Source organism: Pipra filicauda, unplaced genomic scaffold (genome assembly GCF_003945595.2).
Source record: "Pipra filicauda isolate LSUMZ 115617 unplaced genomic scaffold, ASM394559v2 scaffold4_size7858003_pilon, whole genome shotgun sequence".
Lineage (NCBI taxonomy): Eukaryota > Metazoa > Chordata > Aves > Passeriformes > Pipridae > Pipra > Pipra filicauda.
Window position 1 is genome coordinate 2,928,997 of NW_024104643.1, and position 15,850 is coordinate 2,944,846.

At 36.9% G+C, this 15,850-nt stretch overlaps 1 protein-coding gene across 2 annotated transcripts in view; it reads left to right on the plus strand.

The window, feature by feature from the left end:
* Positions 1 to 15,296, plus strand: part of NAP1L1 (nucleosome assembly protein 1 like 1) — a 33,061-nt gene extending 17,765 nt beyond the window's left edge. The window contains exons 4-15 of one of the 2 annotated variants that reach the window (XM_027747833.2): positions 267 to 369; positions 3,798 to 3,939; positions 4,388 to 4,468; positions 4,730 to 4,855; positions 5,346 to 5,417; positions 6,071 to 6,210; positions 7,907 to 8,052; positions 8,144 to 8,163; positions 9,369 to 9,491; positions 10,506 to 10,538; positions 10,949 to 10,999; positions 12,513 to 15,296. In XM_027747833.2, the coding sequence (XP_027603634.1) occupies positions 267 to 369; positions 3,798 to 3,939; positions 4,388 to 4,468; positions 4,730 to 4,855; positions 5,346 to 5,417; positions 6,071 to 6,210; positions 7,907 to 8,052; positions 8,144 to 8,163; positions 9,369 to 9,491; positions 10,506 to 10,538; positions 10,949 to 10,999; positions 12,513 to 12,548 (1,073 nt within the window). In that variant the 3' untranslated portion in view covers positions 12,549 to 15,296. Of the gene's footprint in view, positions 1 to 266; positions 370 to 3,797; positions 3,940 to 4,387; positions 4,469 to 4,726; positions 4,856 to 5,345; positions 5,418 to 6,070; positions 6,211 to 7,906; positions 8,053 to 8,143; positions 8,164 to 9,368; positions 9,492 to 10,505; positions 10,539 to 10,948; positions 11,000 to 12,512 lie in introns of both variants that reach the window. The other variant, XM_027747832.2, reaches the window with a different exon arrangement.
* The last annotated feature ends 554 nt before the right edge of the window (positions 15,297 to 15,850 follow it).

Sequence of the window (15,850 nt, forward strand, 5' to 3'; positions counted from 1 at the left end):
TTCATGTGTACATATGTGTGTGTGTGTATCTCTTATTTTTTGATTAGTTACTTAGTAATTTGCTGCTGAGTTGTTAGACTGTGAACAGAACAAAAATCATGCTTAGTGTTTACCACTCTTAAAATCAATAAATCCTTCTTCTTTCCCCCCCTCAACAAAAAACATGAGCCTGTATCAGAATACATGTTTTGCCAGTGCTGAACAGTCTTATTCATACTTTGTATTTAATGTAATGTAACTTAATGTAATTTTCTTTTTTAATTTAGCTCGGCAGTTGACTGTGCAGATGATGCAAAATCCTCAGATTCTTGCAGCTCTTCAGGAAAGACTTGATGGTCTCGTAGGAACATCTGCAGGATATGTAGAAAGGTACGGCATTTGGTCAGTATGAGCAGATTGGTATAAATTTTGCTTTCTGAACATTGTTAGGAAGAAATTCTTTACAGAAAGGGTAATCAGGCATTGGAATGGGCTGCCCAGGGAAGTGGTGGATTCTCCATCCCTGGAGGTTTTTAAGATGGGATTGGATGTGGCACTTAGTGCCGTGGTCTAGTAACCAGGGTGGTAGTGGATCAAGGGTTGGACTTGATGATCTCGGAGGTCCCTTCCAACCCAGCTGATTCTATGATTCTATGATTCTGTTGTCTGTGGCATTAGTAGTCAGAAACCACTGTGCTGCTCAGATAGCAGAAAAACTAATATAGTCTGTCTGTAGTGCATCTCAGAATTGAAGAGTTTTTATTTCAGGTTTTATTAGCAGTACTTCATGTGGTATTCTCACTTGCAATAAACTCTTGCTAAAAGTTTCTTTGCATGATCTGCATTAACAGATAGAATTTTCTGACTCTCGGGTAATTTCTGATTGTGTATGAATATTTCACCACATCCCCAGGAAGTGTAAAGTTTACAGCTCTCTTGCTGTGGTAGAGTCCTACGTTGCTATTGGTTTGAACTGGGGCAGCTACTGGGTAACAGGCAGTGGTGCTGCTGCTGCTGTTCCTACTCCTACCACTTTCCTGTTACAGATTATAGCATAGAACAAAAGCCTAAACAAAAATAAGCCAAAACAAAGATATTGTACACTATAGGCTTTTCACATCCAATATTTTTCTTCTGTTTTTCAACAGATATTAATTAACCTCTACTAATCTTTCAGGTCCTTGATCTAAGAAGTGAACAAAAGTGCTAACATTGTTTTGCATTCTTCTAGTCAGCTGCTGTACTGTTTCTTCACCAAGTCCAAGTACAGCAGTGCATTCGCTACCACAAAAGCATTGCAACTTCACCATTTTACCAAATGCTTACCTAACTTGCAATATGAAAGTATCTGGAAGACACATGTAACTGGAGTCTTGCACTTTCTCAACATATGCATGCTGACTTAACCATGCTTTTCTGGTGCCTCTTTCTTACATGTCTCTCCAAGTATTATTTAGAGCTTATTTATCTACAGAGTCTAGACACTGAGATGGCATAGAAGTCAGCAGGAATGTGGGATCCTAAAAGCCTGTTATATGGGCTGTTAAGGAACTAGATGCATAAACTGGTGGGAAGCTAAACAGGTTCCAGGAAAACAGCTGTCTGCTCATGCTAATTGCTTGGCAACTGTCCAATAACTTACCCCTTTACCTGTGCCTGGCCACAATACTTTCAATGAAACTTACTTTCACAGAGTTGAATTTCCCTCAGCTGTTCACAGGAAGTTGTATGCTTGTGTGATCATAACTTTTGCTAGTGGCTTGTATTCAGAGCAACAGGTTCTAGTTGCTGTTGTTATATTTGTGCAGTCCAGCTCAGATTTCTTGGTCTGCTTCTCCATTTTGGATTTATTTTGTAAGAGCTGTCTCTTTCATGAAACTACCTTTATTTTTTTAAAAGTACCAAGTTTATAAAAGTATGAATATATAAATTGTGAAATTTGAACTTCTTGACGTGGAATGTAATGAAATGCAGCTTGACACATGCAAAAGATTCTAGATTCTCTAATAAAGAGGTTGAAATCTTTACTCTTGACAAACTAGATTTGGACATGCTGCATGTATGGCACCACATCTTAGAAATTTCATAGTGCTTTACAAGCAATTGCTAGGACCAGTACTCTTAGTCTAGATATATGCATGTGGCATTAAGTGGGTGATTGTTGTATGACTTAGATGTGTGGTCATGTTAATATTCTTCCTTAATACTTTTTTCTTGTTCTAACTCAAGTTGTTTCTTAAATTGCTGTTAGTTCTGATATTGTACTTGATAAAGTTACAGCAAATTATTAACTTGACTAACTTCTGGAAAAATACCAGAATAACAAGAATGCTATCAGCCCTGTATGAGCTTACACGCCTGAACTTATGTGGCTTTCATAGTTTGTGTAACAGATGTACTTTTGCCAAAATTAGAAGGTTAAGGGCAACCTTGATTTAATGATGGAATGCATGTTATCTTAGTAAACAGAAATAGTATATTCATAAAGATGTCAGGGAGAAGGATTCTGCATTTAAAGTGAACAGGGATGTTGGATCGTGTGCTTGTCCTGCCTAATAGAGATAAGATAGCTTTAATAATTAATATGAACCCTCAGTGTTTAATATATTTTTGGGTAATTCCTCTAATCTGAAGCTGGTCCTAACATTTCAAAGCAGTTGCTTACTACTTTGTTGTAAATAACACGGCACAACTGCTTAAATAAAATAAATATGGGAAGCTAACATAACAATCTTATGTAGTCATATGCTGGGGTTTGGTCCACCAGTGGAGGCTGTCAGCAGTCTACCCTGTAAGTCTCACCAGTAGCCTCGGTGTAGCTAACTTTGTATCCTAACAGTAACTTAGTGTTGGCTTAGTTTACTAAAGCAAAACTAATACTGGAATTGTAGCTGACCAGTATTTATAATAAGGAATGCATTAATTGCTTTCCTTTTACACATTTGTAATATGGTGGCTCATTTAGCAAAACAGTTCTGGCTCACTTTAGGGGGCCCCCTGGTGGTCTAGTGGTTAGGATGCAGCGCTCTCACCGCTGCGGCCCGGGTTCGATTCCCGGTCAGGGAACCCCTCCGGGCAGATGGAGCTCGTCAGCCCTGTAAGGCCATCCATCTAAGAGAAGGTCACTCTAAACAAACCTACGTCCTGAGGACCTCACTGCCACCGTCCGAGCTCGCTCGGCCCCGGCAGATGAACCTCAGTATTAAAGGGTGGGCTCAGTTCAGCGCACACTGTGTCTCACCTAAAAAATCCACTGCGCAGGCTCGAAGGGTAATGACCTTTCCCAAATCTTCATTTGCGAAGACTGGCCATACTAACTATACTATACTCTGGCTCACTTTGGGAGTATTTTAGAAGACAGTTCTACCAGTTGCTTTGCTTAGTGAAACAAAAAGGTGAATTTTGAAGATCAAATTCCTTAGCAAAAAATTACTTTCTTTCATAAAACCAAGGGAGTTAATGATAAAACCTTTCTTAATAATGCTCAACCCTATGAGTTTACTGTGCCGCTCATTGATAATGTAGAACTTGTTTTTAGGATGAAGATTTATTGCTCAAGTTTGTCGTATGATTGACCCAGGTGTGGAATACTCTGATTCGAATTGAGGTTAAAGCTCAGTTTAAGTGCTTGTGCTAACGGTTTCAATCTGTGGTGCAGTAGGTCAGAGTTTTGGTTTGTACAGCTTTCTAAAGCTTAAAGTAGAATGCAAAACGTGTTGTGATACAAGCTGGTTAACTTGCAAGGGGACTGGTTAAGGAAGAATCAATATGTGCTTAGAAAGCAGAGTTAATAACAATTCTGTCACTGAATCTTTCAGCTTGCCTAAAGTTGTTAAAAGACGTGTGAATGCTCTCAAGAACCTTCAAGTTCAGTGTGCACAGATAGAAGCAAAGTTCTATGAGGAAGTTCATGAGCTGGAAAGAAAATATGCTGCTCTCTATCAACCCTTATTTGACAAGGTATTTTAATGCTACTCTGATTTGTACTTTAAGGCTTCAGCTAAAATACAAGGGAATATAATAAACTGAATGCTTATGCAGTTCAGAATTACTTTGGTCTCATATGTGCCCATTTAATTCAATTGATACAATTTCGGCATCCATGTGAACGTTGATTAAGTTAAGGGAGTGAAAGGTTCATGGTTACCAAAATCACTTCAGTATACCAGACTTCATTTTAATTAAGCAGATGTCAGATGATATTGTAACCTTTCTGGGACTTCAGTGTTTTAGTGTGTTGAAAACCTCCAAACTACTGGGTCTGCCTTCTAGAGCCAGAAGAAAATGTTTTGATAAATAGTTAATGTAGTACTAATTGTGTAATTTAGGATTAAGAATTTACTGATATGGGTATTGCTGATTGTAAATGGCTAGGAAATTCAAAAATATTCTTGGTTTAATCTTCCAGCGAAGTGAAATCATCAATGCAATTTATGAACCTACAGAAGAAGAATGTGAATGGAAAGCAGATATTGAAGAAGAAATTTCAGTGAGTATCTTAAATGGTTCTCATCAATATCTCAAGCTTTAGCATGAAACAAGATTCAATACAGTAACTGAAGTTTAAAATAAAGAAAGATTGGGTTCCTAATGATTAATTGCTTATAATAACTATATTAATTCTTAATGATTGCTTAAAGCATGCACGTGAAGCTTAAACTGGTACTGGTATTGACATGAAACTGTTAGTGAATCTTATGGGCACTCTTTTAAAATTAAGGAAACCTAACATTTTTATTTTGTTAAGGAGGAAATGAAAGAGAAAGCCAAGCTTGAAGAAGAAAAAAAAGATGAAGAAAAAGAAGACCCCAAAGGAATTCCTGAGTTTTGGCTGACAGTATTCAAGAATGTGGACTTGCTCAGTGATATGGTGCAGGTAAGTCCAGGCTTATTTAAATAGTAGTACTAGTACTTAATCCAAGTGTCTTTAAGAAGAGAGCAAGGAACACTCCATTGCTTGATATGTCTGTTGAAGAGTGAAAATGGAACCATTACTTGGCTCTCATCTCTGGTACTTCATTCAACTGAGAGTGTAGAACGCTGAAATATTTCTTCACTGTTTTATTTTTGGAACCTATTTTACCATACTAATACATTTTCTGTGCTTATAGGAGTGTGTGTGATATGTATTAGACACTGCTAAAAACTGTATGTGGTATTTGCATGGATTTTGGTTGTGTGCTGCATTAGAGAGTCTGTACAGCCATTGTTGCCATCTGCTGGTCACGTTCATGACAGTATTTCAGTACTGGAACAAGGTTTTTATTTAAGGAAAACTCATTCTAAACATTTTTGTTTCTGCAGGGTCTTAAATCTGTGTATAATGTAATGTTATGAAAATTAAATACACTGTGTTTTCTTTTCAGGAACATGATGAACCTATCCTGAAACACTTAAAAGATATAAAAGTGAAATTTTCAGAAGTTGGACAGCCTATGGTTAGTTTAACTTATTAAACAAGATTACATTTGTGTTATCTTAACACTTATTTGTATATTAGCAACATGGTCTGTGATAGCCAATTGTCTTGTGGAAATCATGAGAAAATATACAGCTGTTTCTTCTGAGAAACAGTACAAGGACTTGTACTACTCTTGCTCTACCCTGCAAATGACTTTATACTAAATTTAACCTTCAACTTCTGATGAGATTGGCCTTAATATCTGATGACTTTCACCTTTGCATTTTGATACCTTTAGGTACTCTCTGTGTAACTGTTACAATTTGATATATTTTCCTGACAGAAATCAAGCAGCTTTCTAAGTTCTGATATTTTTAAGTTTAGACTCTCTTTTAAATTTTAAACTCTCTTATACATTGGCATCAGGAAAGCTGTACACTAGGAGATCTTCTGTCATTACTGCAAACAGTATATTAACTAACAAGAACAAGATCAACATGATAAATTAAAATATTTGAAGATTTTTTGTACAACTTGGGTAGCAAATTCTACAATAAGTTATGGATGTTTTGGAGGAGAAGGGTGTATTCTGTTGCATGTGGTTTTTCTTGGGTTTGGATTTTAGATATTCAGAAATTAAAGGTATGTGTTGTAAATTACTAAAGTTCTTGCTCTGCAATTCTTTTTAAGAGTTTCACATTAGAATTTCATTTTGAACCAAACGACTACTTCACAAATGAAGTGTTGACAAAGACATACAGAATGAGGTCAGAACCAGATGATTCTGATCCCTTCTCCTTTGATGGACCGGAAATCATGGGTTGTACAGGGTAAGTGCTAACAGATAGCTTTAAGGCAATAACACTTTCTTCCTTAGTATTAACCAACTGTAGGCTTTTACAGCATCTTGGGAAGGGGCTGGAAAAGATACTTCTAATAACTTGTGAACAGCTGGGTTTGTCTTGAATTTTTTAGTTGTTATAACTTCAATATAGTATAGAAAATATATTATTTATATTACATGATTTATAAGTGTAAATGTTATATATGCATATACATAAACATGTAATCAGTATTTATTTAGAAATCCTGTTCTGCAAATCACTAAAGATTAATTGGAAGGTGGATAGTGTTACCTTTTAGTAGTCCTTTATAGCTTTATCCAAAATTTATTTGATAACTTCTTTTAATCTTTTTGTATTTCTGACATGCAGCATTTTGGGAAGTCTATTCCAGTTTTGCTACTTACACTGCAGTTTTCCATTTTGTTTTATAAGTGTCAGATGTTTGCCTCAGAGTGTCTATCTGAGAAATGGAGAGCAGTCATCTATTAACTCCAGGCTACTAGTCTAAAAAGCTGTCACACTCCTTTTCAGGGAAATCTTTTGTTCTAAATTAGCTAAATTTTTTTTTTTTGTGAACACAGGGACGAGAGAAACCTGAATCATACATAATTATCCGGGTACATTTGGGCCTGTTCAGTTGATTTCATGTTCGTATCTCTAATGTTCTGGCTGGTCTTCTGAATGATAGCAACTAAGTTACAAATTATCACTGTAAAGTCATGGTTGGTTTTACCCTTTTAATAATCTGCAGTTGCTGGTACTGACTTATTTACCACTTCATTTCCCAGTCACTTAATATAACATATTTTGCAAATCTCCTGTAAGATTTAGTTTTAGTTGCTTGAGTAGCTTTGATCAAACTGTTTTGTCTTTCCCAGTTTGGACTGTTTTTGAAAACCATGAATCCTGGCAGAGTATGATGTGCAGTCACACTCTGCTTCTGTGAAAATGGTTAATTCCTAGTCCTTGTTTTGTCTTTTAACTAAGAAAGCCTCTTCTTGTCCTGAAGCAACTCGCTTCATTCCTTTGAGTCTTTAAAGGAATCTAATCAGAAACTTCTGCAAATGCAGATAATTTCACAGATATGACATTTTCATTTACATGTCACCAAAATGTTTTGACTGTTAGAGAAGTCTGTGGGTATGATTTGGCTCTGGAAGCAGGATAGAGTTAAAAAAAAACCCAAAACATCAGAACCCAAATAAACACAAGAAGACAAAACCCTCACAAACAAACAACTCAAAATCAACCAAAAACTACACACCTGCTTGATGCATTATTTTAAGGATTTATTGACTGTAATGATAGATGTGGTGAACTTTGGCATATTACTAACATGACCAAATATGACATTATAGTGGATGAGTGGCTCTCATCAGTGTGATACTGTTCTCTGATAGGAAAATAGGCAGTACTTGGTATCTAATAAAAATTAGTATTTCAGAGATTGAGTGGAGAGGAAAAATTTCTGGATGGAAACAATCCTAAAATGAGCCTGTTACTCTTGTTCTCCACATATAAAGGAATGAAAAGATAGCACTGAATAAATACTACCTTAGTATTTTCTTTTCACTGTCTTGCAGTTGTGATAGCCTCAGTAGGTACTTGTAACAAGGCGAATGTGATTAAGCTGCAGCTCATTTTTTGGTTTTGTTTGTTTTTTTCCCTTTTTTCTTTTTAGTTGTCAAATAGACTGGAAAAAAGGAAAGAATGTTACTTTGAAGACCATTAAGAAGAAGCAGAAACATAAGGGCCGTGGAACAGTTAGAACTGTGACAAAAACTGTTTCCAATGACTCTTTCTTCAACTTCTTTAGTCCTCCTGAAGGTAAGCTGAATGCTAGTTTATCTGCATTAACTTATAATGTAGAATGTACTTCACTGACTTGTTTCTTCTCTTTTTTTTTTTTTTTATACAGTTCCCGAAAGTGGAGATCTGGTGAGTTGGCTTATTTAAAATATGGTGGTGGCGTGTTTATGAAAATTGTATGGGAAGTTGTTAAATGGCTTCAGCTTTAACTGCCTCTATATTTAACTGATAATACCTGTGAGGACTAGTATGTATTTGAGTTTTCTTTATTAGAAGGAGTGTTTGTTGAGTTGGTTGGTAGATTTTAGTTTAGTCAACTTTACCAGTTCATTCTTCCTGGAAGCTACCTTATGAGTTGTTAACAATTGTACAGATGTAGTGATCTTCATTATTAGTCTCTGATCTAATGGGTGGTTGTAAGTCTTTCCCTTCAGGCATTGTTTAGATGATTTTATCTAGTGGTTGAATGTATCTGGTTGTATTTTATTTTGTTGAAAGTTTCCCGAGCTATTAACTCTTGAAGAAAGTAATAAAACAATAATAGAAACCTGTGAGAACCCACTTTTCTGTGTGCTCACTGTGGCAATAAGCCGTGGTTTTGTTAGGAGAAAAACTACCAAAAATACTCAACAGTTGGGAAGGAATACCTTATGCAGCTTGAGTGAGAAATGACATTGAGGTTCCAGAGGCATGCAGTTAGAACTCCAGTTGGCATGGACACCAAAAACTATGTTCACAATGTTAAAAAGAAAAAAAACAAACCCAGAAAAGAAGCCTTTTGAATTGAAGATAATTCTCAGATGGAAGACAGCAGAACACTTGGTGTGAAAACAAAAGGATTGAGAGACTGGGACTGGATCAGAGAGTATTTTAGGTGTTCAGGTGCTTCACACTGGCTTGTCTAATGAGAATCATGGAGGTGATGCACTGTAGGAATCAGAAGTAGGTTGTAAAATCTTTAAGATGGGCTTACCTGGCTACTTTAAGGGTACTGTGCATATGAACTGAAGTCTATGGGACTAAGAGTAAACAATCTTTCTGCTTGGAACAAAAGGAAGTTGGGGGTGGGGGAAGAATAGAAGTTCAACTCCAGAATTTTGTATAATTAAGCTTACTGATGCAGCAGCCTCCCACTGCATAATGTAGGTGGGCTGTTTAAAGTGTCAAACTTGGCTCCTCAGTTTCAATTCTCTAAAGCAGGTCCTGAAACAAAAAAAATCAGTACATGGGATTTGTATAAATCTGACCCCATCAAAATCCGTGCAACTTGTGTTTATCTGTCAAAAGTAGTTATTATCACCTTATGGTTTAGGAAATAATGTTGTTTTATGCAGGATGATGATTCTGAGGCAATCCTCGCTGCAGACTTTGAAATAGGTCATTTCTTGCGTGAACGTATAGTCCCCCGATCAGTATTGTACTTCACGGGAGAAGCTATTGAAGATGATGATGATGACGTAAGTATAGTGTTCATTCCAAACACTAAAAACTTTGAAATATTGCTGCTTAAAGACTTTGGTTATTTTTGACATTGGTATCTTTAGATGGGATGCATCAATGTTGATTTCAGCAGAGCTTCCTAGAGTGTTGAGTAAAGAGAAGCATGAAAGTAATTCATCTTTGAAGTAGTGACTTCAGAGTTTTGTGGCAAAAGTAATGGTGGAAGCTGAACCTCTAGAGGATGTCTTAGCAGAATTTTGTGTAAAGGCATTTCTAGAGAGGTGTACCCAATACTTTGATAGAATTATAATGAACTGCCAGAGAACAAATCAATCTGTTTATCTAGTTGCTCAGCTCTTCTTTGTGCTTGTAGGGATATTGGGATACGAAGTTTCATGAGATTCAGGCCTCATCCTTTCAAGAGTGCACTCTTACTAAAAATTGCTAGATAAGCGCATTCAAAGCATGCCAAAATACTCAAAGCAAGTTCTGCAAAAGCTTAAATTAAGTGCATTTAAAGAGCTAAGCTTTAAATCGACAAACCACAAATCCCCCTAGAATTTTATACAGGTAAAATATTTTCTGTCCCTTGCCTCCCCTTAAGCAAGGACAGTTTGACAGTTAAGATAGCTTAGATATGTCTGTCTTACATGTAATTTTTAGAATCTAAACTGTTAACCCTTGGTCCAAAGCCTTGGGTGGGGATGCAGAGGAGGGAGGAGCTGACTATGGATTGCTGTGGGCTGCACGGCCCCCTGCCGGCCACAAGTGGTACCGCAGTCTCATGGCTCCTCCAGTGCTGCGGAAAGGGATGCTCTGGCTGTCTCCTCTGCCGGAGCTTGCTTGGCTTGAGAGGTTAAACATTGCTCATGCTGATGCATACAGCATTTTTAAATTTGACAGATACAGGAACTTCTCTCAAGAGCACCATACAGTGTGGTCTTTGCCATCTGCTTGAGTTATCTGGCTATAGTTGAGCTATAAATGGCTGCATTTATGATGCTTTCAAAACCACTTATTTTCTCTCCTAGTATGATGAAGAAGGTGAAGAGGCAGATGACGAGGTAAGACGACAGATGCCTTTGGTTCAAATGTTTTCTCTGTTGTAGTTTGTTATACGAATAAGAGTTCCTTTCGTTTTTGAAAGCTCTGGACACTAAGTTTAAGAATTACTTAGGAAGTAAGATAGAACATATTATTTTGTGGATCTAGGATGAATAATTTTTTAAAAACAACAGAATAACAAGAAAATGGAAACCAAACTAAGACAATCCTTAAGGTATCATACAAATTTAAGTTGCAACTGATGTCAAAAGATAGCATGCTTTGTGGAGGGTTAGCTAATACAATATGTATAGCATGAAGTTGTAATGAATGTATTTCTGAATATAATTTAATCTTAATTTTCATGAAAATGGCTCAGGAGGCTGAATGTGAATAAGCTACAGAAATATAAACAAGTGTTTTCTTTTAGGAGGGGGAAGAAGAAGCAGATGAAGAAAATGATCCTGATTATGACCCAAAAGTAAGGAATTAAAACGAATGTTTGAAGTTTGTGTACACATATGGATATTTAAAGTTTTATGTACATTAAATTTTTATTTTAGTTTAAGTATTTAATCAATAGTTCCTATAGTGAGTATGTTTTGGCTGAGGCCGTTTCAGTCCTGGTTCGGACAAACTAATGTTGACAGAGAAACTTCTACAAAGTTTTTTCTCCAAGAATCATTTTGTTACAGTAACTTTTGACTTTGAGCACTGAGGTTAGTCAGGCTTGGTTTTCTATAAACTTGTCTTGCACCAAGTTGCTGCTAATGATGTAAATATTCTGTAGTGATTGTAAGGAGATGCAGACAACTGTGTATCCAGGTTCAGTTTTTAGAAACATATTACAAGCTGGCTCTGGCACAGATTTTCCCAGCAGAATACAAAACTGAGGCTTTTTCAAGGGAGATAAATAGCAAGTCTTTTATTGTTTAAGGTAGCAAAAGTCAAGGTTCAGGAAGTACATCTTCAGCCAAGTACTAAAATGTGAAGAGCCAAGCGCAATTGACAGGTTTCTTAATCCATGGGAAGGGCAAATCACTAATCAGGCTGGAAAAATGATTGTGAACCACTTAGTTCATACCTTTTTAATAGTTGAGGGAAAGGCACATCTGGCCACCTAAAAACATCTGGTGGTAGTAGGTGAAAGTTGCAGTCATGGAAATGAAGTCTGAAGTACTCTGAAATGCCTGCTGTAAAATGTCCTTTCCATTTCAAATGAGGAGACACTGTGTTTTTCAGTAGCTGTGGTTTGAGCTACTATCAAAGTACTATTGAAAGAATTACGTAATCTAAGACATAGATTAAGAACTGTTAATCAAAATGTACAGCCTCTTGGTGATGTTTCATCTGCTATAGTGTATTCAAATTGCTTCCTAGTCAAGGAAGTTTTGGAATCAAGAGTGTTAAGAATATACTGTGATTTGGAGTTGCTCTCCAAATCACATTAGTTTAGTCAACTTTAGCAGTTCATCCTTCCCGAAAGCTACCTTTTGAGTTGTTAACAATTGTCCAGATGTAGTGATCTTCATTATTAGTCTCTGATCTAATGGGTGGTTACTCTAGGGTGGCTTCTGGAATAAGACCAGAATAAGACCATAGTACTTGGCTGAACATACATACCCTTTTTACTGCCCATAGGAAGTTTGTTTTGTCTTAAACTGAGTAGAAGGCCTGGATGCTTCTTCTGAGCTGAGTTGTTTGTTACTACGTGTAACACTTCTCCTTTTTACAGTTACAGTGTCTTTCAGAGTGTTTTGCCACACTCGGTTCTGAACAGGTTTTTGTTCTGGATTGTATACCAATGCACTAACAAAGCCAAAATAAATGCTGTGTCCAAAGAGAGCAGTATTGCGAATACTAGGCAATTAGTGCAAGGGAAAAGATGGAAGAAGAACTTGAATACTGCAGCTTAAGAACACATGTTTAGCAATATTGATAGTTCTTTTAAAGTTCAGATTTCTGTAAACTAATGTTTCCTTTTTTCTCAACAGAAGGATCAAAACCCAGCAGAATGCAAGCAGCAGTGAAGCAGTGTGTATGTGGCCTTGAGGATTACCTGCACTGTAATAGCCTAAACACAACTATTAGTTACTTACAGCCTTATGTTTTGTATCTTGGTAGAATTAAGTAACCAATTTGTTAAAAAAAGAAATCAAACACATAAGAACCAGTTTAAAATGTAGGTTCAATCTACCTAGCATTTTAACAGTATAATTTTCTGCCAATATGTAGAATGCAGTAAATTCCCTAAAGCATGAATGTTAATTCATTGCTACATAGTTTGGTTCTTGTGAAGTCTTTGTCATGTAGCTATTAGACTGCAGCTGTGAAGATTATCAGAACTGTTAACTGAGACCAATATTTGTTTAGAGAAAACTCTCTCCTGAAGAACCAACCAAAGTATTTTTCAGCCCAGTAGTCTGAACGGGTTTAAGTCTGCTTGCACTAGCTGTGCCTTCATTACTTTGTTATAGAAATGGCAGTGACTTGTACTAACTAGGAGATGATGATGCATTTTGAATTTGACTACTTGAGAAGACTAGTATAACTTGTTTAATTTCCGATGAGACCACATTAAACATTCATAACTGTCAGCTTGTTTATGCTATGGGTTTTGTATTTTATGTGACACAGTGATCTACAAAAGAAACCTAGTCATCATATTAAGGTTATTGTTTACCACTGGGGTGTGAATAAAACCTAGTATTTTCAGAAGCTAGTCTTGTTTTATTATGTTTGTATCTGCACGTGTAAACTGGTAAGATGTATCTTACATGCTGCAGTTCATGTTTTACTTGAAACAAACGTTGATAATTACTGACAAGTAAGTTATATAGCATTTGAAAAACAAACACAATAGTTTGGAAAGTTTGATCAGTACTTTCCGTTTGCAGTGTGATACTTGTGAATCTGAGCTAGATGTTCCAGTGATTGGTCCACACTGCCATTTTAGAGAAGACAAGTCCTTAGAAATGGGGCTAGATCTGATAAAGGACTTTGGTATTGCCGTGCCTGACTTTAAGGCATTGCATATTAGTATGAAATCTGAAGCAAAGTGCCTTGGATTTTCAGTCTGTGTAGAACAGAGCTGTGTTATCCTGAACAAAACCTACCCTGCAGCCGAAGGGAGTGCTAGAACAGTTAGCTCTATTTTAGTTTGTCCTCACTGTATTATCTATAGAGGAGGAAACAAACCAAAAAGAATTCCTCTTTCTTCACCTAATGTTCTGATCATGTGCTTGTGTTGGCACGTTCTGGTTCATACTTTTGTCCATATTGGATGTTTATTCTCAGTTGAAACACATGGGCTAGAAGACCTTTCTTATTCTAACCTTGCCTCTAGCCTATTAGTGGAGGTGCTGGATGATGCTGGAGATGTAGATTTGAACTCACTCAGCTGAAGGAGACTGAATTTATGTATGCTGAGTTTTCCCAGTCAGTAGCATGCTACTGTACTCTGTGCAGTCTTGTCCTTCACAGATATCAGTTCTGATCTTCTAAATAAGTAGTTAGAGAGCTTTTTTGGGCATAGAAGGGTCCTTGTAGGATTGGAAAGAAATGTCCAGCTATCTGTGGATTTATTTCTGCAGTAGCTACTTTTTTTTTTTTGTGCCACTCGTATACTGACTTAGTTTGGAAAGACCAGGGCAAGCAGGAGTCAATAACATGAGGATAGGGCTGGTAGAAGAGTTTCTCTAGCGTGTCTCTTGCTTGGAGGGTAAGTAATGCAGAATGAACCTTATCCCAAGTGCCCTTCTGAATCATCAGGCCCCCTGAGAGGATGTGGGTCTAGTGTCCTCTGACTAAACTGTTTTTTGTTTTATTTGTTCTTATTTTTAATGCCTTGAAGGTTTAAATATCACACTGCTTCATTTCAGAATCCCTGTTGGGCTTTGTCCCTCTCAGGATATCCATGGATTTGGGAAAAGGAGCTCATGTTATCTATAGCTGTATATAAAACAGGACTGTTGAAGCTGTGATCTTGGGTGGTTTTAAGTAACACATATATCATAGCATAGAAAAACGCAGTTATGAAAGGTTAACAATCGTTCTCTAGTAGCTGTGTGTTAAAGTAGGTGTGGTTGTGTTCTTGTGATACCAGAATATGCGTGTCCTTTGAGGCAGTGACCCTGCCAGGTGTTTGGGTTTCACATGGTCTCTTTGCTGAGCATCTCCCAGGTTTAAGTTTAAACTTCAGGGCATGTGGAGACCAAACTAATGGCATGTTATGAGCTTGAGCAGTCATTAATATGGGGCTTCGGGATTCATACTTCTGGACATGCGAAGTCTCTGAAGTCCTTACTTAGATCTAGCCCATTTTTGCTAACAGCATCTGGAATCCGTATCTTAAAAAGAAAATGTTAAAAGTTGTCTAAGTTTCAAAATTCACTGTACTTAACAAATTTGGCTTGTTCTTTGATTGCTTTCTCGTTTAACATCTTCATAACATACAATGGGATACAATGTTTCAAAAGGGGAGTTGGTACATGTCAAGGCACACCTGCAGCCTGCAAGATCCAGGGCCATGAATCCATCTTTACTGACAGATTTTGGAAAGCTTCTCTCTGGATTGACTTCCTAGTTCTAAAGCAGCAGTTCTTGTGGTCTCCAGACTGCAGCAAAAGGAAGGATAAAATATAAATAAGGTGCCATTTCTTATGGCATTGGTTAAATAAAAACTTCTGGTGCTTAACATAGTTTTGTTATCAACGACACTGTTGTTTAGCAGTTCTGAAAGGCAGTATGTAGCAGGAACATTAAACTTTCAACATTGATTGGAGTGTTATGACTCATTCTTTTCACATAGAGCATGTCCTCATTTAGTATTTGAGAAGGATAAGTTACCATGTTAAGAAGTTCATGCTAGGAAAATATGTCACTGAAATGGAATTTCTTGGGCAGTAGTTGCAGTACCACACCAAAGTTTAGCATCTGTGTAAATGGTGTCTTCTGTCCAGTTTTGGTTGCTGTATCAAAGGGTGACTTATCTTGAAGAAAAGTGGGAGGTTGGTGAGGGAAGAGGTAGGAGAATTTAATGAGACTTGAATGACAGTGAAGTGTGCTCAGAGTTTATACTTGATGGAGAGGGGATGGTTCTTCATAATTCTATACTTTTAGCAATCTAGATTAGATTACATTAGCACTAAAGAGTTTGCTTGTCTGATAGAATTTTGGTTGTGTTAAAAAAAATAATAATTAAAAAAACCCGACAGCATCCTGAAATAAAGGAGACCAAATTTAAGCTTAGTATTCTGAGGGTTTACTTTTTGGAGAAGGGTGATGTCAGGTGCAGTTAGAAGTGTTACCTTGGATTACATGAACACTATCA